We start from the raw sequence: 22,020 nt of genomic DNA on the forward strand, positions 1-22,020 counted from the left end.
CTTTCTCTGGATGCTCTGCTATGTAACTCTTAATGAAAACCTATTCCCACTGCACAGCCCTGGGGCCTGTTGAAAGAGTGACATGCTGACAGGTTTATTTTAACCATTTCTTCAAAATACAAGCAAAAATGCAAGCATCAAGCAAATGGATTTTTTATAGCAGCTTTGTAGATAAATTGTCTTCAATGTCTGTGTAGCTTTACAGACGTATGTATTTATGCCTTATCAGCCTAGGAAGTGACGAGGCTTTTTTGGTTTGTATACAGATTTACTGGTTAGCCTGCAGTCTTGTCATGGACACTGGACACACCTTAGTAATACTGATCTTTGTATCGTATGGGGCTTTTCATAGTGGACATGGTCACAGGTGCTCAGTATCTAGAATTCTCTTTTTACATACTCATACTCTACAACATAAGCCCTGGTAGGTGACATGGCTTGCTAGCAGCAATTCAGTGGTGCATAATGAATATTGTTCAAAAGAATTTTTCAGGTTAATAACAATTCCTTCTATGCTGTATGTCATGGCCAAGGGTGAGAATTTAGGGTGCCTTTTTATTTGTAAACCATCATCTCACAATGCTCTAGTCTAGATGCGTTATGCATACAGAAATAACTTCCACATCTCGAAAGTGTGAGCAGTGTCATGTGAAGAGGCACACTCCTTGTCACAAAGAAAATGAATAGAAGTGATTAACCTTTGTTTTGTTAGGTATTGTCTTTGCATGGTAATTATCACCTCATGTTTGAGTACAGTGTGGTAGTTTTTGTTTTTACAGTAGTAGCCTTGGCATCTAATGTGATCCTTTGAAGACCTCACAAGGATTGTTTAATAGAAATTGATCTTTGTCATTTTATATACTACTACTCACGCTACCTGTCTAAGACAAGTAATAGAACAGTTTAAAACTATTTGCAATCTTTTGCCCAATGTGTACCATCAGCGTCTTTCCTCGGTATTCGTGTGTGTGTCTGAATGTCTCCTCTCTAGAGTGCGTTTCCATAAAGCCTGCTTCTCAGACTGTCATTATTTTTTATGGTGCCTTACTCGCCTCTTGTCCACTTTTATACTTGCTGCCTTTAAAGGAGACCTTCCACATAAATGTAATTTCTCCTCCTTGTGTGTCTCACATTTTCAAAGCCACTTTCATCGCATTACCAAAGCCAAGCTGATCAGAGGGCCTGAATATACAGACTTTAGTGTTTTATTATACTGTATAGCAGATGTTTCTATAGTGTTCTAATCATCTCAATTTACTCAACTAAATAGAAATTGATAAATCTTAAGTATTTCAAGACAATATAATATTTTTAGGAACCAGTGTTACAATATTTAGTGCCTAATACAATGTTTATCATGGCGTCCGATACCACTCACGATACTGCTGCTACCACCACTCTTGCAAGCAAGGCACCACTTTTTATGTATTTCTATACTGGATAGTATAGCAGACGATGCAGGACCCCAAAATTCACATAGCTGGAATGTTGATGGTCATCAAACTGACAGCTGTTTCTGTTACATTCCAAAACGTTAGACATTGTGGGACACTTTGGAATCATGTTGTCCATTTTTATATCCATAAGATAGATGTTTCCTTAGCATTCTGTGGTTTTGTTTGAGCTAAAATGTAATCTGGGAATTTCTGGGCTGTACCGGATATCGTCACAAGAACTGTAAAAGGACGCTTTATTTTGTGGTGTAGAAGTGTCTACGAAAGGCACGTTTAACTTCGGAGGTTCTTTTTCGTATTGGTGGACAAGTTAATACTGGCAATGCCTGAACTGTTAGCCTTGATTTGTCCTGTAAACATTACATATTCAGCATTCACTCAGCATTGATAAGCTCAAATTCCGAGCAAGAGCATCTCAACACTGGACAAGGCTAGCTACCTCCTCTTCAATACCTTACCAGGGGCTTGAAGCCACTCCGCATGTGACGCAACACTGCTTTTGTGTCGATCCGTCTTCAGATTGCTTCCTCTGAAAGGGCTACCCCAGCAAAAGCCAGGAACCTCTACTCCTGTTGGGCTTTTGTATCCTGATGGCTACCTTTTGAAAGTTCCACACCATCTCACAGAAGTCAAGGGCTAATCACTACCCTGATAATACGTAACCCAACTGGACACAGTTCGTTTCATTAACAAATCACTGGCCATTGCTAAATGTCAGTAAACAACAGGATGACTTCAGCAAAGCAATACTCAAAACTAGTTCAATCATTAATTGTGTGTACTTAAAGATGCTAAGATTTATATTGGCTTTGACGAGGATGGTCATTAGAGGGTTGGCTTAGGTTGGACGGTTGGGAAACAAAGTCTGAGAGGCGAGATTGTGTTGGTTTGGACATGTGCAGAGGAGAGGTGAGGGGTATATTGGGAGAAGGGTGCTAAGGATAGAGCTGCCAGGCAAGAGGAGAAGAGGAAGGCCTAAGAGAAGGTTTATGTATGTGGTGAGAGAGGACATGCAGGTGATGGGTGTGACAGAGCAAGATGACGAGGACAGGAATGTATGGAAGATGATGATCCACTGTGGTGACCCCTAATGGGAGCAGCCAAAAGAAGAAGAAGATTTGAAGGAGACAACAGGTGTACAGGTTGGATATGAAAATGTACAACCTGAATGATTCAAATCAGGGTCACCCCGCAAGCTTTGCTTCAGGTGGCTGCAGTCTTTGTTTTCTTAAACCATTTGTGATGCTTGAGACAGGAGGGTGCAGTCTGTAGGTGACAAAGTCTGACCCAATGGTGGTCTCTTCAGTAGTTGTTTCTCTCTCTGTCCTTCTGGCAGTTATGATGTGTCTCTGGTAGTGCCTTTTAAAGTCTTTTGAACGTATACTGTTGTCCTGACTGGCCCTTTTCACAATAAAACAGTATTTTATATAAGATATTGCATCAGTCAACGATTTGGGACAACTGATAGGTTCCCGTGGTCTAATTGATTGTTGATTAAGTTAGTTTTGGCTAGACTCAACATGTTCATCCTAATGTCCCATGCCTCTATTTCTTATATTCTTAGAAGCAAACACACACTGGTCACTTTGTTTAATCTTAAACATATATATTAACAATTTTTTTTATTATTTACCCAGAATTCCTGCTTATTTGTATTTAGCATACACCCCAGAATATTTTTTGTACTCCCACAATTCAACACTCCAGGAAAACAACCTCCTGAATATTAATGATCTAATGAGGTCATTTGTACCTGTTTACTATTCCAGTTACTGAACATTGAGAATGTAAGTTTATGAACTTTAAGACACAGTTATACTCTCTGCCAAACCGTTTTAAGAGCCATTATATGGGTTGGAGATGGTGGCACTGACCAAAAAACAGGAGACAAAGCTGGAGGTGGCAGAGTTAGATGCTAAGATTTTCATTGGTTGTGATGCGGATGGACAGGATTATAATTAAGGACATTAGAGAGTCGTCTCAGGTTGGACGTCTTATTGACAAAGTCCAAGAGGTGAGATTCTGTTGGTTTGGACGTGTGCAGAGGAGAGATGCTGGGTATATTGGAAAAAGGGTGCTAAGGATAGAGCTGCTAGGCAAGAGGAGAAGAGGAAGGCCTAAGAGAAGGTTTATGGATGTGGTGAGAGAGGACATGCAGGTGGTGGTTGTGGCAGAGCAAGGTGATGAGGACACGAAAAGATGGAAAAAGATGATCTGCTATGGCAACTCCTATCGGGATCAGCTAAAAGAAGAATCTAAATAATTCTAAAATACAACACACACTAAAATAAAGCACACAAACTAAATATTACGAATTATATTTAGCACACTGTAAAAGCACACCTTTCTAATGGCATTACACGCTTGCGACTTTCCCATGCCATATACTGTATGGTAGTGAAAGAGTCTGATTCTTGAGTTTCTCTCACATGGCATGCACATGCATTTTCAGATAAATTAGTTCTCTTTCCAAGTCCAACTTTGATAAAATGTAACTTAATGGAAAAAGGCTGACCATCTGCTGTCCTTACTGCAGCCAATTCTGCTTTCACTGCCCACCAGTCACTGTCTGTCATTATTGGGCCTCACTATATTCCCACCTACAGAGTCCCTCTTGAGAAGCCCATCTTTGCTAGGGAATTGTTGGGAGTCTAACAGTGAATCATGCAAGAAAAGTCTGATGTTTTGTAGTAGGCTACTTGGTGAGCTTTAAAGGTCTTAGTGTGGGTGGGCATTGGGGTGTCTTCTTGCCTTGCATTGGACTGTCATCTTTTACGATTGCACATTTAAAAGACTTCTGATAATGATCAGGAACAACAATATGAATATCAGTTATATTTCTATGGTGGTTTGAGTCAACATTTTATTTTATGTTCCTTAGTGGTTTTTATTTTTATTTTATTGTTAATTGCTAAAAGGAAAGTAACATACTGAAACTATTAATACTGCTTCCTGCCAATATATTATTACCGCAACCCCAGCTAACTTCTTTACTGGTTCATACATCCATCTGCTTCCTAATGTGCCTAATGGAGTTCATTGATTCAGCCCAGTTCCATTTGTCTTCCTTATTTACAAGCTTAGCGAACTATGTAGATTTGTAAATGTAACTTCATTAAAATATAATAAAACACAAAAACATAATGCAATATACAGGAAAACATTATACAGTATATGGCTTAATGTTTCTAGTAGTCCCTGTGATGGGCTGCCACTCTGTCCAGGTGTTGTTCCTGCCTTGTGCCCAATGCCTGCTGGGATAGGCTCAGGCTTCCCAGAGACCCTGCTCAGGATTCAGTTTCAGAAAATGGGTAGACAAATGGATCCTTCTAGTAGTTATAGTACTATAATAAATAATGACAATGTATGAACATACAGTAGTAAGCTAATTCCTGCTGACAACTGAGTGCAGGAAATTTCAAATAAAAATTCTGAGTGTGACTGTGCATGCAGTGTTCCTGACGAGGTCCAGGCCTATTACAGTGGTGTTTTCTTTTAGGAGGTGTCATGCTTGGGCTGTAACATGAGGACACGAGATGCCAAAATGTTTTTACAGCTCTGTTGTGGGGACTCACCTGGACTCATGGACTCTGTTAAGCTGCCTCACACCTCTCTTGTCCATCCATCACAAGACATGCAAACTTTCAATCTACGGTTTCTCACATCAGGAAATGGTTCCATGTGTCTATGGCTGTTTGTGTGAAGAGAAACTTTACAAACTAATATTTGAGCCCTTAACAAGTTTCTAACCATGTTCCAATGTTCTTGTTGCAGAATTTAAAGTAACAATGGGGATCCACTGTATTAATTCCTTTTCGTAATTTTAAACAATGTGGCCACAACACCTCTTAATGTCCATTTGCTTTATTTGAAAAGGTTCAACTCCTTATAGCTCGTACCTCTTAGTCCTGGGGTCATGTTAGCTGCTGTTCTCTGGGCTTTCTCTAACGCTGCTATGTCTTTTTAGTAAAATGGATGGAGTCCAAAAATGAACACACTACTCCTGGTGAGGCCTCATTAGTGTGCGATATAAATTACACAGAACCTCCACACCCCTGATATGTACCCTAACCCTAGTAGCTTTCTTGATCACTTCTGTATACTGTCTAGATGTAAGTAGTGAGTGATGGGTGCAGTGTGACTCCCAGGCCCTGCTCATAAGGGCAACTTTCAAGTTTAAGAGCTACTATTGTGTATTTAAATCTAGGAAGTTTTTCTTCCTGCGTGTAGTATGTTACATTTACTTAAGATAAATTTCATCTGCCCAAGCCTGCTTGTTCTCCAAGTCCAGCTATAACAATTTAGCAGATTCTTCATTATGTGCCCTTTCACCTAGTTTTGAATCATCTGCCAACTTAATCAGCTTATTGATTATATTCTTGTTCAGTCTGTTTATGTATATTAACTCTTAAACCGCCGGAACTGGCTAAACTTGGCCTGTAACACTTGGTCCCAAACAGTCCCCCAGACTGATGTTTACTTGGTTATGTTGATATCTTTTGTAAGTCGCTTTGGATAAAAGCGTTTTTTATAAGCAAATAAATGTAAAGAAAATAAATGTATAGTCGGTTCCCAATGCAATTTGCCAGCACACCAGAGCCGAGTATATTCGGCAACGTACATTCGTTGAACGCCACAACCGGCTATAGTTGCTTCCCAGTGCAGTTTGCCAGCACGCAGAAGCTGATCAGTCAGTGCCGTACATTTGTTGAGTGCCAGCTCATGAGCACTGGTGCCCCCTGCAGCACTGCAGCATCACTGTCCCTGGGATTCAGCCATTGCACTAGACTAGCCTGCAAGCGTCGGCGTTTACCTCTGTGTGCTCACGTGCAGCCAGTTCAAGAGCAGTTGGCTCGGTGATTTACTGAATGTCATCAATGGCGTCTGTTGTACCTTGTACATATTGTTTTAATAGTTTTTGCGTATTGTCCCAGTAGCTTTTTTAATAGTTTTTATAGTTCATTGGCAGTGTGTAAAATGATCAGTGTTGCACTAATTGTGATGCTCTTTGCATGAAAAAAAAGTGTTCCATTAAATTTTCACTTTTTCTTGGTGAACTGTGACGTTTACTTAAAAAGTGCAGCAAAAAAGTATTTTGTGTCCGGGGTGCATTAACCCTCAAGTATGTGGAGGTTTAAGGGTTAAAAGAACAGCAGCTCCAGGACTGATTCCAGTGGGACATTTTTTTCAACATCACCCAATTTTGAAAACATTCCCCTCCCCATTACCCTTTGCTTCCTATATTTGAGCCAATTCAGTACATACCAAAACACACCAAGCTCTAAATGCTCACTTTTTATATTTGTTCACTAACCTGTCATGCGGTATCTTATCAAAAGCCCTCTGAAAAACAAGATAATGTCCTGTGCTCCTCTCTGATCATCTGCTCTTGTTGCTTCCTCATTAAATTACAGCACGGTAGTGAAACAAGACCTTCCTCTCCGAATGCATGTTGAGTATTTGCTAATATTGCTGTGTTGGACATGTGTGGCTGGATCTTTTCTCCAGATTGTTGCTTCCATTAATTTACTTGTAATGTGCCTTAAGCTTATTGGCCTAATACACGGGTGGGCAGATTCAGTCCTGGAGGGCCGCAGTGGTTGCAGGTTTTTGTTCCAACCCAGTTGCTTAATTAAAAACCAATCTTTGTCAATTATTTAATTTCATGGCCTGTTAGTACTTTAACTCTGCCATGTCAGGTCATTCCCATATCCTAGATTTTTTTTTCCTTTCTAAGGATATCATCCAAATGATTTGGAAGTCTAAAACAGACAAGTTATTCTCAGTCCTTCACTTTTTTCTCTTCACTTTCCTTCCAAGTATTTAATTAAACCCAATAGTGCATGATATATACACACAGGTGTTAATGGAAACAAGCTAAATGGAATAATGCTGATTTCTTTTGTCATTTGCATCTTATTGCTAATAAGGAGCAATTAAAAACCAAGACTACAGCTATTTAAGACTAAAATAAGCAATAAGGGTTCAAAATCTTAATGAGCGAGACAACTAAAGTGAAGCAGAAGTGTTACTTGAGCAATAAGTGCTTCTTATTAAGCAATTGTGTTGGAGCAAAAACCTTCAGCCACTGCAGCCCTCCAGGACTGAATCTGCCCACCCCTGGATTATCTAACACTGTCTAATTTCAATTTTTTTTTTGGTTGCAGTTATTTTGAAAATGTTTTGGGGTGATTTGTGCTGATAAAAATCATCCCTCATACTGAAAGAAAAAGGGGGGGGGGGGGGGGGCTACAGAGATATTATATAACATTCATGAGACGTTTACATTTCCTGAAGCTCTTGTTGAAGGCCTGTATTTAAATTGTTTGGCTTTCCTACTGTCTATTCACTTCTGTCATGTCTCTGAAACTGAGCAGATTCAAATTCGTCAGTGTTTTGAGTTCAAACATGAAAAAAGGATACCTGATGACGTGGAGAGCCAGGAGTCTAGTTAAGGGGGCTCCCAAAAGCTTCAGATGCGCCTGCCTTTCACCCTGTATAGTAGTGACGCTATAAATGGAGATGCCAAAATTATTTGTTTTGCTTCATTTCTATTTTATGTATCAGATGTTTTAGAAGGATTTTTGGCGAACAGAAGATTCATTTTCTTTTCTTTTCAGTTCTGCAGCAGTGCTGTCCTTGAACTCCATTCTTTCATTTATTTACTGCAAAAATGTATTCCCCTGTTAGCTCTGTAGTATGGTATAAAACTAATGGCTGGGTTTAGGATGCTTCAGAGTAAAATTTTACTCCCATTCTTTGAAAATCCAGCACCTTCAGAAAAGATAAATGTGTTCAATTTATGATGTCTGCTTTTTTTTTTACAGAATGGTTTCACACCCTTGTATATGGCATCCCAGGAAAACCATTTGGATGTTGTGCGGTACCTGCTGGAGAATGGAGCCAACCAGAGCACTGCCACAGAGGTGAGGCCTTTACAGTACAGAACAGACATTGTGCTACAGACCACTTGTTTTATCACTGCTCAATTAGTTTTGCCACTGTCAGTGTGGATTTTTTCATATTTATTTCTACCTCCAGCTGGTGTCGATCCTGTCAGTAAGATGTCCGTTTCTCTAATTGTTCTGTCCAAATTTTCCTTCTTTTTTTTAATAATTTTCTACAGTCATGTGAAAAAGTGTTTAACTGGTCACTCGCCTAGGGAAGCAATGGGTTATGGAAACAATTAATTAATCCAGTAACTTGTTTCGTTCACTATCTAATGCAGGGGTCTCCATCCTTTTTTCCCCTGAGAGGTACTTTTACAAAATGAAAATGGCCGAGAGCGCCTTATGTTTTCTAACATTTATTCTCATAGCTTATTTCAACCCAAACAAACTGAAATAAGCTTGTTTTGCCTGAACATTTACGACATGTTGGTGTCCACAACTCACATTTTGCATTATAACATCACAAAAAAATATGAATTCACCTGCAAGTGCATTTTATGTCTGTATGCATTTTCTAGTGTATCTGTCACACTATTGAATTAAAACATGAATGCTGTCAAAACAAAACAATGCAATTCCAAATACATTGTTTGTACTGAGTGTACACAGATATGACTTCATTTATCATTTTGGTACATGTCACTGTGTCACTTTATTCACATGTCCAGTTGCACGTGTGATGTGTTTTTTAGTTAGTCAGATGACTGGCACTGAGGTGTATGGTGGAGTGTAGCCACTCAGGTTCACTCTTCTGGACTCATTTAAATGTTCGTCTGTCTGTCTTGTTCTGAACTTTGATTTCTTGACATTCATGTCAGACTCACAGAGGTATGGAGACCCAAACAAAGCAGACATTTTCAGAGCTGCTTGGTGAAGATTCTTCTAGTTATCTGCCTCTACTAAGCTCCAGAAATGCTGAGAATGCTGTTGAGACTTGAACTGCACATTATTTTGAAGGTTTACTAATATATAATATATAAAATCCAAATGTCTGTCTGTCTGTCAGTCCACTTTTCACGAGAGAACTACTTAACGGATTTAGATTGGTTTTTTTCTATAATTTGTTTGAACATCTGATAGATAGATACTTTATTAATCCCAATGGGAAATTCACATTCTCCAGCAGCAGCATACTGATACAATAAATAATAATAAAGATTGATAATAATGCAGGTGAAAAATGGACAATAACTTTGTATAATGTTAACGTTTACCCCCCGGGTGGAATTGAAGAGTCGCATGGTTTGGGGGAAATTCTGGTTGATTTTGCAACTTCTCTCATTTTTCTATGTATCATAGTTCACTTATGGTACCGATTTAATTTGCGTGAATCAGAGAAAAAGGCAGTGGGCCGAGGGGATGGTCCTTCCTCACTCACTCACCAGCTTCAGGGCGTGTACCTTAACTCCGCTTAGCTAGCGAACGAAAGATCAATTGAATTCAACTTCGTTTGATATTTAAAATACAGTGTCACTTCAGTCTTGACGAGTTTGAGTCTGGATATTCTCTTAAGTGTATGCCACATTGAAAAGATAGATTGCAGTTCAGATTGTGGATCGTGATATGATTTTTTGGAGAGATCGCCCACCCCTAATGTGACTAGTCAAGTTTTCAAATTTATGTACGATTCATTAACCCTTTGGCGAGCTACTTGGAATGGGGCTGCGAGCTACCGGTAGCTCATGTGCCGACGTGTTGGAGACCCCTGATCTAATGATTGTGGTGATCTGTTGGTGCCTTATTGTCCTTGAACCCAGGTTCAGTTCCTACCGTTTTTTTTGTATTGGTCTGAGTTTCCTCTCACAGTCCAGAGATCTCCGGACAGGTTAGTTCATTGACTGAATGTATTCCAGTGTTGTTTATGGCCTTATAGCCATTTCTACAACAATTGGCAGCAGCTTTCTTATGCTGAAGCAGGTGGGTTGAGGAAATGTATAGGTAAATGAATAATTATTGACGGAGTGTATTTATTTGTTCAGTGGATCCATTGGAGGAACTCTACATTCAACTGAAGGCTCTCTGGCTGATAAAGGCGTTCTGTTAGGTTTTATAGTCCCTAGATAAGTGAAGCAGTAAATCATTGTACAGACTGAAAAAGCTGGAAGGATGAGGAAAACAACTTAACACGTGGTCAAGCCTGCGCCATGTTCTGGGAGCGGCTGATGGAGATTCTTTCTTTGTTCTTATAGCGATACAGTACATGTATACAGTGGATTTAGAAAGTGTTCACACCTTTTTACTTGTGCACACTTTATTGTGTGGTAGGTTTAATTCTGAATGGATAATTTGACATTTTTACCCATCTTTTCTGAAAGATTTGTGTATAAAATAGATATAAGAATATTTACAAATATAGAAAAATATATTAAAATTTCCTTTACAGTCTGCACACTCAATGTTATCAATGTATTTACAAGGTGTGTTCAAAAATTAACCAGGCATTTTAGCAAGTTGACACAGAATGTTAATAACAGTGGGATGTTGAAAAGCATTATGGGAACAGTTTACCAGTTGTGTATCCGTATAATGTCCTACATGTGACATAAATAAGACTCTCTGCGGTTCAGCAGTAGAAGAGCAGTGTCAGCTAGGAAATCAAGGAGACAATTCATTAAGTGCGGTGGAAGAGAAAAAGGGCCGTCTTTATGTCAGTCAGCCACGTGTACAGCAGTAGCCGTAGCTAATAGTAGTAAGCACTTTGAGCTACTTTTGTGTATGAAAATGTGCCATACAAATAAATGTTATTATTATTATTATTAATGGTTATGTTTTGAGTTAAACTTTGTAAAATTTCGCTTACTATCTCAAGTGATTTCTTTCTATACTCTGGGCAGTAGATGCTTACTTGCCTAAATTTGCATTGTTGGACTGTGAGACGAAACGGGACACTCTGGAGCAGTGGCTCTAAACCTTTATGGCTGTGGGACCCAATTTTATTTATTTTTTGTTCAGTGATGGACCTTTATAAGTCGTCATTTTTATGTAAACTAGCCAACATTTTCCCATGAATGGCACACATTATCAAATAACAACAAATATGTAGTCAACATTTAAGTACAGTGTACATAATATAAGAAATATGCGTCATGCTCATCCGAAAATAACTTGACACATGGGTGTTGGATACAAAATCAGATTTAGTGTCCATTTGTCTTTTTTGTTTGTGATCAAATTTTTATTGACGCACAAAACAAAACCTGTTAAAAGGGAACATAAGCAATTCTAACGTGAATTAAAATGAAAATAAAACCCAATGCTCGGTGTGAGCATTGTTAAAATTGTTAAAAAAGCAACAAGAAAAGAAGGACCAGCAACCGAGAGAACAGCACAGCATTGTCCCAATCAAGGAGAAGAGGAGCTAATGGTTAGGGTTGCAGCCAGGACCAGGGTGCATCTGTGCTCAGACCAACTCTACCATATATCCATCCATTTATCAAAGAGCCAACTGTTTATCTTTTTAATAGGTTACCTGGGCCTGTCTGATTTTTCCCACAAGTTTGTTGAAATCAGTGGGTAAGTGAAGTGGGGAGTGCAGAGAGGAGTATGGTTTAGCTTGCTGCTGGCTGACTCTCATCCAGAATTCTGGTGCATATATCTATTGTACAAGGCAAGACAAACTGTTCTGCAACAGGGTGAGCTTTCTTATTTTTGGCATTTTGATGTGCAGCAAGATGATACCCTGGCTGTCGTCTGGCTTGTTGTACAAACGCGCTAGAATATTTTTTTTTGTGAAGCCTCAGGATTTTCTTTTTTTCATTCAAAAAAGTCAAACAATTTCCGTCTGCAAGTCTAGTAGCTTGCTTTGTTTGCAGATGTCTTTATAGCTGAAGGCTTCACAATTTTGTTTGATATCACCACACTACACATAACACACAACGGTAAACTTATACCTCAGAAAATCAGGGTCATATCTTCTAGATCATCTGGTTTGGTTCAGGTTTTTGGGATCAGTCTTGTTTAGGTTGATACAGAATTGGAAGAGTTTAGAGAAGGTGATCCTACGGGGCATTTGAGGTCCTTGTCCATGTTTGCCGGCTTTCTTAACGAAGCATGCTATGTATAACAGGCTGTCATCTATGGAGGCAATTCATAGACAAAATGAAATAAATACATACACCAAAAAATAAAAATACTATGAAATGTGACAGTAAATAAAGTAGCATGAAATGTGAGCATAATGTGTCATATGTTAGTTTTTTATTATTACTATTGTTAATAATAAGATAACATAAGATGTTAATGTGTCATATGTGTAATATGCTCTGGAGGTACTGGCAGTTCTCCTGGAATCTGGTGGAAGTCTCTAGAAAGAGGAGTTGGTTCCTCACTGCAGCTCCCCATGGCAGTAAGCATGGGAATACACTTCCCAACATGACTGTGGGTTGAAAATCAGGGGCAGCAACACAAGAGTGTTGCCCTCTAGAGTGTTGGGGGAGTATTGGCTCAAGAAAGGCCAACTCCTCCGATCCCGTCATCCTGAAAGTCAAGGGATCTGTTCTTGACCCGGTTGGGATGCCAGATGATCCCTGACGACACTTACAAAGCGTTATGATAAAAATACTCACGATGCCTTCAAGAGTAATGGGTTGAAGGAAGCCGATTTTACAAATATGAAAGTTTACTGACCTTGTGAGTGATCAACAGCTTTTTTGATCTTCTTCTTTGTCTTCAGTGGATGTGAGCCTGGGTGGTGCACAGAATGATTGCTTTTTTTTTATGTCCACAGGATGGCTTCACTCCACTGGCTGTTGCACTGCAACAGGGTCACAATCAAGTGGTTGCCATCCTCCTAGAAAATGACACCAAAGGGAAAGTGCGTCTGCCTGCCCTTCATATTGCTGCACGCAAAGATGACACCAAGTCTGCAGCACTCTTACTTCAGAATGACCACAACGCCGATGTCCAGTCCAAGGTAAGCTTCAATCTCGAGAGCACATGTGCAGTTTGGTGACCCGTATCTGGACTCTTCCAGAATTGGAGTGGCTGTAATGATTGTAAACGTGGAGCTCACTCTGGTGTTCAGAATAGTGTGTGCAGTGAAAGAGGCATGATGTTTCCTTTTGCAGCTAAAATTACAAAAAATAATGGTATCTGAACTTAAAAATCTGTTTTGTTTGACTTTGATGAGTTAAACTAACACAGCCCTAATATACTAAGTGATAAGTTGCCTTTTTTGTGGCTCATAATACAATATACAACTTCATAGGAAAGATTGTTCTTTTTTTTCCAATCATTTTAAACCTTTTTTAATTAGAAGAAAGTTAATTCCCTGGTCATCTAATCTCGTCACTGTTTATTCACTTCAATCTCCCCCCTGAACAGACCTCAGTTCACAACTTTATGAAATGCTTCTTCATATCTGTTTTAAATGAACCCTTTTCTAATTTTCCATTGATTCACAGAGTATGCCTTTCACTTTTTATAGTGACTTCAGGAAATATCCCAAACTCCTTCATTTTGTGCACATTTTATTGTGTTGTAGATTTAATTTTTAATGGACACATTTGTCATTTTTGACCATCAATTTATTTTCTGCAGCACATAATGACAAATCGAAAATGTATTTCCAGAAAGGTTTGCATATATATTAACCATCAAAGACAGAAATCTCTCAGACCCTTAATTCAGTGCTTTGTAGAAGCCCCTTTGCCAACAGTTCCTGCATTAAGTCTTCTTTGGTAAGTTTCTACAAGCTTTGCACATCTGGATTCATGCAGTTTACACCGTTTTTCCTGGCAGGACCTGTCAAGCTAAACCTAAACTGCCATCTTCAGGTCTCTCCATGCATGTTCTGTGGGTTTTAAGTCTGGACCACTCAGACTATTGGAGGCTTGCCTTGAAGCCACATTAGCATTGTCTTGTATGCTGTATGCTTCAGGTCAATGTTAAAAGGAGTTAAAAGGTGAACATGCATGCACTCTCTAGTAGGTTTTCTTCAAGGACCTTTCTGTATTTGTCTGCTTTCATCCTTCCCCTCAACTCTAAAAGTCTCCCTGTTCCTACCACTGAAAAGCACACCATAGCTTGGTGCTTCCTCTACCATACTTCACTGTAAGGATGATATGAGGCAAGTAAGGAGCAGTGCCTGGCTTTTGCCTGACATATTGCTTGGAGTTCTGCCCAAAGAGTTCAATTTCTCTTGCATCAGACCAGAGAATGCGCTCAGAGTCCTTTAAATGCCATTTGCAAACTCCAAGCTGAATGTGCCAATAGTTGATAGAATGCTTTTGAGGTGGATGTTCTTCTGAAAGTTTCTCTCATCTCAGCAGAGGCCTTCTGAAACTCTGTTAAAGTGACCACTGGTTTCTTGGTTACCTCCTTGACCAAGGCTCTTAATGCCCCATTATGCATTTTGGCTGGACGGTCAACTCCAGCAAGAGTTGTGGTGGTTCCAGACTTCTTCCATTTCACAAGTACAGAGGCCACTGCACTCCTGCAAACACACAAAGCTTTAGAAATGATTTTATCATCTCCTCGCCATATACCTTGGTACAACTTGATTGCAGAGCTCTACAGAGAGTTCATTGGACTTCATGGTTTGGTTTTTGTCCTGACATGCAGTGTGAATTGTGGATGCTTACTGTATATACACAGGTATATGTGTGCCTTTCTAAGTGATGTCCAATCAATTCCTCTTGCCACAGATGTCCTCCAATCACGTTCTAGACACACCTCAATGAGAAATAAAGCAAAAAAGGGGCACCTGAGCAGAATTTGAAGTGGCACAGCAAAGAGCTTGAATACTTCTAGGATTAAGAGATTTCAGTTTTTGACTTCTATCAAATTTGCAAACCTTTCTGAAATGTTTTCACTTTGTCATAAGTTTTTTGAGTGTAGATTGATAGGCAAAAATGTCATTTATCTGTTTCAAATGTACAATACAATAAAGTGTGCAGAAAGTGGTCTACAAACTTTCTGAATCCACTGTGTATGAAAGAATGTAGATTGTCTATGCTGTTTAAAAGCACATAGCTATAGTACCTTGGCACCTCAAGTTTGAAGATAGTGAGTTTTCTGTCAGACTGTGACCTTTGACACCAGGGACGCTCTCCAACTTCTTTCCTAGACAGCTTCTAATGGATGTGCTGTTCTCAAAGTGTGGCAAGCAGAAATAGAAGAATGTCTGCTTCAAGTGCATGGCTTTGTGTCTGGGCTGCTAAGACCTCCCTACCCTTTGACTGAAATAATAGACATATGAATAACTAACATGAGGAGCCTTCTTGAAATCAACACTTTTAGTCCCCAATGATGGTGAGCGGGGTGTTTCTAAAGCAAGGAAAAGTAGGCCCCCAGCTTAACACATTGCTGACAACAAAACCACAAAACCTCTGAACTGTTTAATATAATAAATCTTGGGGAGTGGTCTCAGTAATTAGAGCTGTAATGAACTTCATATCCTTCAGATCATTTGTGCTCAAGTCACACATTGGTTTACTCCCTTATCATGTGGATGTACTTTTCTGGTGTAAAAGTGGCCTAAAAATTGTTTTTTTAGGGTCTACAAGGCCTAAAATAGAGGGGTACGCCAAAATGCTTGACGTCTTTCATAACTAGACATCAAGATGACTTGAATTGTATGTCATGTGGGTTTTTTTTTTTTTTCTTGTTCCGGTGAGTCAGGAGGTGGAGGACAAAAAAACTGAAATGATTTCAAAGCCTTCAGAAGTCGTCCTGATGAACACACACACACAATAAAAGTCACCTGAAATGGCTGAGGCTGCCGCATTCGTATCTGAATTTCAAATACATTTGAATATGAACTACAGTGGAATGAGCACCGAACCTTTCAAAATTCTTGTTCTTGTTACTTCATTTCAAATCTCATATTTAATCATCACTTTTTAAGAATAGCTGATATGTATACTTTTTGTTTTGACCGCTATAGCTGTTGGACGATTCATACAGTTAGGGCAGGTGTCAACATTTCAAGGGGGTCCGGCAAGCAGCATCGTCTCTCGCCACTTTCACCTGAGAGCTGCAGTGTTCACACTCATTTTTCTGTCAATCGTCTGTGAGCTACAAGTGTTTAAAACCAGCGAAAGTTGCAGCACAGCTCCATGTACAGAAGTAAAAAAAAATCAAACAAATAAATAGGGTTGCAGCAATCGCTTATTTAAGTGATCGAGTAGTCTATCTATTCCATCAATTAATCGAGTAATCGGATAGGAAATGCTTTTGCTTTATTTAAGAGAAATTGTAAATATGCAAAAAAGAAAATAAGATCTCTCTCTTAAAATTAACAATTTAATTGATTTCTTTTTTAGAAAAAAAACACATTCTTATTGTTTAAATTGCATACAATAAAATTTGTCAAAACTAAACCCATTCAGTGCATTTAAGTTTCATATTATATTTTGGGTTTCAAAGAAAACATTGTCTGAAATACAAAAATAATATATCAACTACACAGCACGTTAACCCTTAAACTGCCAGAACCGGCTATAGTCGGTTCCCAATGCAATTTGCCAGCACGCCAGAGCCGAGTATATTCGGGGAAAGTACATTCATTGAACAGCGCAACCGGCTAGAGTCGGTTTCCAGTGCAATTTGGAAGCATGCCGAAGCCGAGTATATGCATTCAGTGATGTACATTCATTGAACTCTGCAACTGGCTAAAGTTGTTTCTCAGTGCAATTTGCCAGCACGCCGTAGCTGAGTATATTCGGTGATGTATATTCATTGAATGCTGCAACTGGCTATAGTCGTGTCTGACAAAGTGAATGGCAAATCCAGAACTAAAAGTCCAGTTCAAATTCGGAGACTCAAAAATCTCACAAAAGGAGAGTTGGGTCTCTGAAAAGGAAGGCATAAACAAATAAAAAACAGAAATAGAAACCATATCCTAACACACAGTCTCGTGCAGCATATGTAAGGCTTTAGGTGTGGCACGCCACTGATGTCGAGTAGGGCACTAACCTTAGATTGTGTATTAATAAACAGGGACATCTTGTACTCGATTATTTTATAGTGGATGGTCAATGATTCCCATGATGTAAATGCTGTGACAACAACTTGGTGGCCTCGGGATGAAAAGCTGCTTAACCACATGTATTGCTATTGTGTTTATTATTGCAAGACATTTTAGATAAAGCAATTTAAAATGTAAAACCGGTGTTTAGCACCGTCTGCTCACACATACATGAAACACAAAAGTATTGATACAAGTTAAAAAAAACAATATATATATATATATGTTGTTAAAATGGCAGTCAATAGGATTTCTGTTCAGGTGTGTTACTGAAGAAGCAGTGTGATGATGGTGGCAGCAAGATACCCCGATATGAAGGGCAACGTGATTTCTTTTCTTTTGGGTTTTGTGTTTAACAAAATCTTTCCTTCTTCAATGCCGCATCTTCAGATGATGGTTAATAGGACTACAGAGGTATCTATTCTAATCATTTATCTCCTTGTCTTTGTGTTACCTTTTTTGCTAATTTTGCTCCAGTCACCTTTTTTTGTTTTTATTTTTTGTGCATGGCACTGTCCTACATGCAAACCACTTTGGACTTCATTGGCTATAAAGCAGTCTGCTTGTGTTCAGTGTTTCCGCATGCATGGCTCCTGCCTCGGGAATCCCTCTGTCCATAGAGAGAATTGTAATTGTAACTGGGATGTTTGTGCGTGTTCTGGACAAACCGTCCATGAGAAACAACTTGTGTGTGCCTCACCGAGTCCATGTTTTTGAAGGATTAAAAATAAAAGAAACAACCGATGTATTCATCCAAAGAGAGATTTCAGTGCAAAATTCCATGCTGGTAGTCTGCTGTCACTTTGTACTGAAATGTCCGAGTGATTTGAAAAGTGCCCGACTTTGGTTGGATTTCTGAAATTGTATTGCCCCTGGGTGCTTTGCTCAGATATATCTGCCTAGTTCTGTTTTGAACAAATCCACCAATTTCAGAAGTGTTGCCACTGAAGTGCACTGAAAAAACACCAAATGATGGATTTGAGGAGTGCATTGCGTGTCACTTTCTCTGTGCATGCTTATTTGTGACAGGCCTGTTAAAGGATGTATCCAGTTACCTGTAAAGTTAAACATATACAAAGTCAAATTCATAAGTGATTGTTCTCCATGTCATATTTCATTTGAACTCCTCCAGTAGTCTTTCAAGATGACTGGAATGCCAGATGTTTATTTGTTGTACTGTATAACGAGTCTTTACTTTTTTCATTTTGTTTGCTACATCCCTTAACCATTACTCCTGCTTTATATTGTCCCAATGTGAATATTTTACAACTTGAGTGTGTCTTTCTGTGTATGTCCAGTTCAAGCCAAATCCAAACCAGTTACTGTATCTTGTTTGTTCAAAGTGAATGGGGAAGAGGTGGTCATGTTAAAAATATGTGGGGGCTTGTCAGGCTTTTACCAATATGTGCATATTTATAATTTATTAATAAAGCATAGGAGGAGGGAGTTGTATTACTACAAGTGTGGTTGCAAGCTGCTTGAACAATTGGCTGAAATACAAAATATGACTTACACCATTTATCAAGACTGGGGGTTATCAACTTTTCAATATCTCTACACTGTTTGTCAGTCGGCCTTCCAAACCTCCAAACCAAAATCCGTAATTCAATTCGATCCATACACATAAACTATAGTCAGACCCATGATCTGCTGTCTTGTTTTCTTAAAATGGTATCCTACTGAGTCATGTCCAGCATTGATGGAAGACTTGTAAGGCTCAGAAAAGGCTTTTGGGAGCTGAATTGAGCAACACCCAAGGTATACTGCCATTATACAAGGGCCACTTTCTTTTTGTTTTCTTTCTAAGATCACTAGGCAGCAGTTTTAGGTCTAAGGTCCATAAAAGTCGGTGAGAAGGGTTAGCCACCTTTGAGTTATGCAGTTTCCCGACTTAAGCAAATCCTAAGAAGGCCTGCCTTCATTTAATTCTGTTCATATATGATGGTAAGTCAGTCATTATCTGCATTCTGTTTATAAAATGTGTTAGAACCGCAGTGGAGAACATACAGACACCCCACTTTCAAACCTAATGCCCTTGCTTGTGGTCCAACATTCCACACGTTTGTCTCTGCCATCAGAAGAAAAAAAAGTTTTTGGTTGGTCTGTCAGATAGGTACAGTATGTGCCACATCAGGACCATGGCTAATTTCTATACTAGTTGCCAGTGCATTGATAGTCCATTCATCAGAGCCATGATACGGATTTCCTCAGTGTTGTCCTCGATACTGGATGTGCAGCCATTTTTCAGCCTCTCAATCAATTCATAAGCACTCTGCTGTGATTAAACACTGTCTCCGTACTGTACAGGAAGCCTGCTATGGATTTCGGTCCCTCGTGCACCTTCAGTCCTTAAAAACAAGTTCACTGCTTGGAGGTCTTCCTTGGTACAAACAGAGAGCCGAGCAGCCATGTTTAATCCTAGAAAACAACAAGAGAAAGTGACCAGTCAAGGCTGAAACATTACCACTGTGAGCACAGGCTCATCACGTCTCTACCTGTGTGCAGGGAAAGCTGTACAGCCAACCCAAACAACATCTGAAAAGTGTAGATAAATACTGACTTACCCTCGTAGGAAAATTCAGGTGACGGCATTTCTGACACTAGTCAGGTTGGGGAGCATGCACTGGTACAGCGCGTTGCCGCACCCACTACATGATGAAACAACTCGGGATCCTGGTTTGCAACCCCCCAGGCAGACATGCCATCCAGTCCCCCCCCCCCCCGTCTGCCACAGCCAGGTGTTATGTGGGCGACCCCTTGGCCTGGTCCACCCATTCGGGTCCCAAACAATGAGGATCTTACGAGCTGGATCACCCTCGGATCGGCCGTAACTGACGCTCCCTCACAATGCAGGTCATGTGCCTCATTCTGGACTCCATGACTCTGATATCATTTTCTTTTTAACCTGCAACACATTCTGTATCTTTTAAAACTGATTACTTGTTGCTGTCTACAAAACCGATTTATAAAATTGTGTTTCTTCCTCTATTGGTGGCAGTCAGCAAATAATGACCCTTTTTTTGGGGGGAACACTAACTTCCTGGTGGTGACCATAAGGGAAAAAAATGATACAACATAAGGCCGATTGGATTGTTCTACATAAATACACGTTCAGAAAATACAAATAGTCAAACGTTAATCTGTTAGTTTAAACCATTGCTACAAAACCAAAAGTATTTGATTTCTTTTGCTTTATTACAATGCCACACTGTGCTGAGTCGGTGCAGTTTTACATATGAAGCCCCCTCAGTGCCACAGTTGTTCTCCTGTATGGACCTCACACAGCATGTCTCAGGTTGCTGACCCCTAATCTGGAAATGTGGTGCTTGATAATTGCAGTGTATTAAATATATCCATGTCTGCCTTTTATGTGTGTAATAAAGAGAATTTGTACTGACTTTAGTTTGAATATTTATATGAAATTACAAGCAGATGCAAAAATTGGACGCTTCAAAGTTTGTTGAAAATGGGAATGTTTCTCCCTGGGATGAAGTGGGAAGGGAGAAAATAAAAAAGAAAAAATAATTTGCTTTCATGTATCATTTTGAAATTCATGTTGCATCATTGCCAGCATTGAATGTATAGATGTAATCATTTCGCAGTGGCAATATTCTTCATTTTTTGTAAATAATGTTTTCACATTAATTCGGAACATGTCTAACAGAATGGAAAGGTAAGGGAAGCATTTCACTCAACTGCTCTGCAATATCAGTTTTCATAACCCTGATGTGATTCTTACTCTAACATATGGTGGCATAGTGCACTTGTGTTTTGGTTATTTGGCTGACTTGATTTCTTTATCCCTTTCCCCTGTGTTTTATTAACAAATCCTTGTGTGTCTTTAGTGTATCGATGACTGTACTGTATGATGTATGTCTTCATTCAGAATATTTTGTTTGGTTTATTTTCTTTTTGAAACTTACAAATCTGGATATGCTTTGTAGGATGAAACCTGTTGCATGGATCTATTCTATGGACTGTGTCTGTGGTTTTCTTTTTTTGGTTTTGGGTATCTTTATTTATTTGCCGTTTTATATTTCACAGTGATGATCTAATGTGACTGCTGCATGGGGCAAGAATGAATTCAACGCCAGGTGTCACTGACCCACAGCTAAGCCGTGTCTTGTTCTGTTTTCCAGAGTGGCTTTACCCCCCTGCACATTGCTGCCCACTATGGGAATGTCAATGTGGCCACACTCCTCCTAAACCGCGGTGCAGCAGTGGACTTCACAGCCCGGGTATGTTCCCCATGTTTAATTTCAGTCTGATTTTCTTAAATAAATAATCACTCATCTCTCCTTCTTCTTTCTTTCTTTCTGCATAATGTATGTGACTGTCATAGCCAATTCAGAAGTTTTTTCTTTTTAATTATCTTCTTTGTTCAGACCAAAGTGTTTTATATTTTTTATATATATATATATATGTATATATACAGTGCTGTGCAAAAGTTTTAGGCAGGTGTGAAAAAATGCTGTAAACAAAGAATGCTTTCAGAAATATAAATAATGATTGTTTATTGTTATCAAAAATGCAAAGTGAGCGAACAAAAGAATTATCTAAATCAAATCAATATTTTGTGTTCCTACCTTTTGCCTTCAAACCAGCATCAATTCTTATCGGTCCACTTGCACAAAGTCAGGGATTTTGT

General features: G+C 39.3%; 1 protein-coding gene across 21 annotated transcripts in view; it reads left to right on the forward strand.

Annotated features, from left to right (window-relative positions):
• The window catches only part of ank2b (ankyrin 2b, neuronal), a 512,663-nt gene that overhangs the window by 305,882 nt on the left and 184,761 nt on the right, over positions 1-22,020 (forward strand). For 19 of the 21 annotated variants that reach the window (XM_051929737.1, XM_051929741.1, XM_051929735.1 and 16 more), the window contains exons 5-8: positions 8,282-8,380; positions 13,131-13,316; positions 17,763-17,786; positions 21,512-21,610. In XM_051929737.1, the coding sequence (XP_051785697.1) occupies positions 8,282-8,380; positions 13,131-13,316; positions 17,763-17,786; positions 21,512-21,610 (408 nt within the window). The remainder of the gene's footprint in view (positions 1-8,281; positions 8,381-13,130; positions 13,317-17,762; positions 17,787-21,511; positions 21,611-22,020) is intronic. The other 2 variants (XM_051929753.1, XM_051929754.1) reach the window with 1 other exon arrangement.

This window comes from Erpetoichthys calabaricus, chromosome 7 (assembly GCF_900747795.2).
Source record: "Erpetoichthys calabaricus chromosome 7, fErpCal1.3, whole genome shotgun sequence".
Classification (NCBI taxonomy): domain Eukaryota; kingdom Metazoa; phylum Chordata; class Cladistia; order Polypteriformes; family Polypteridae; genus Erpetoichthys; species Erpetoichthys calabaricus.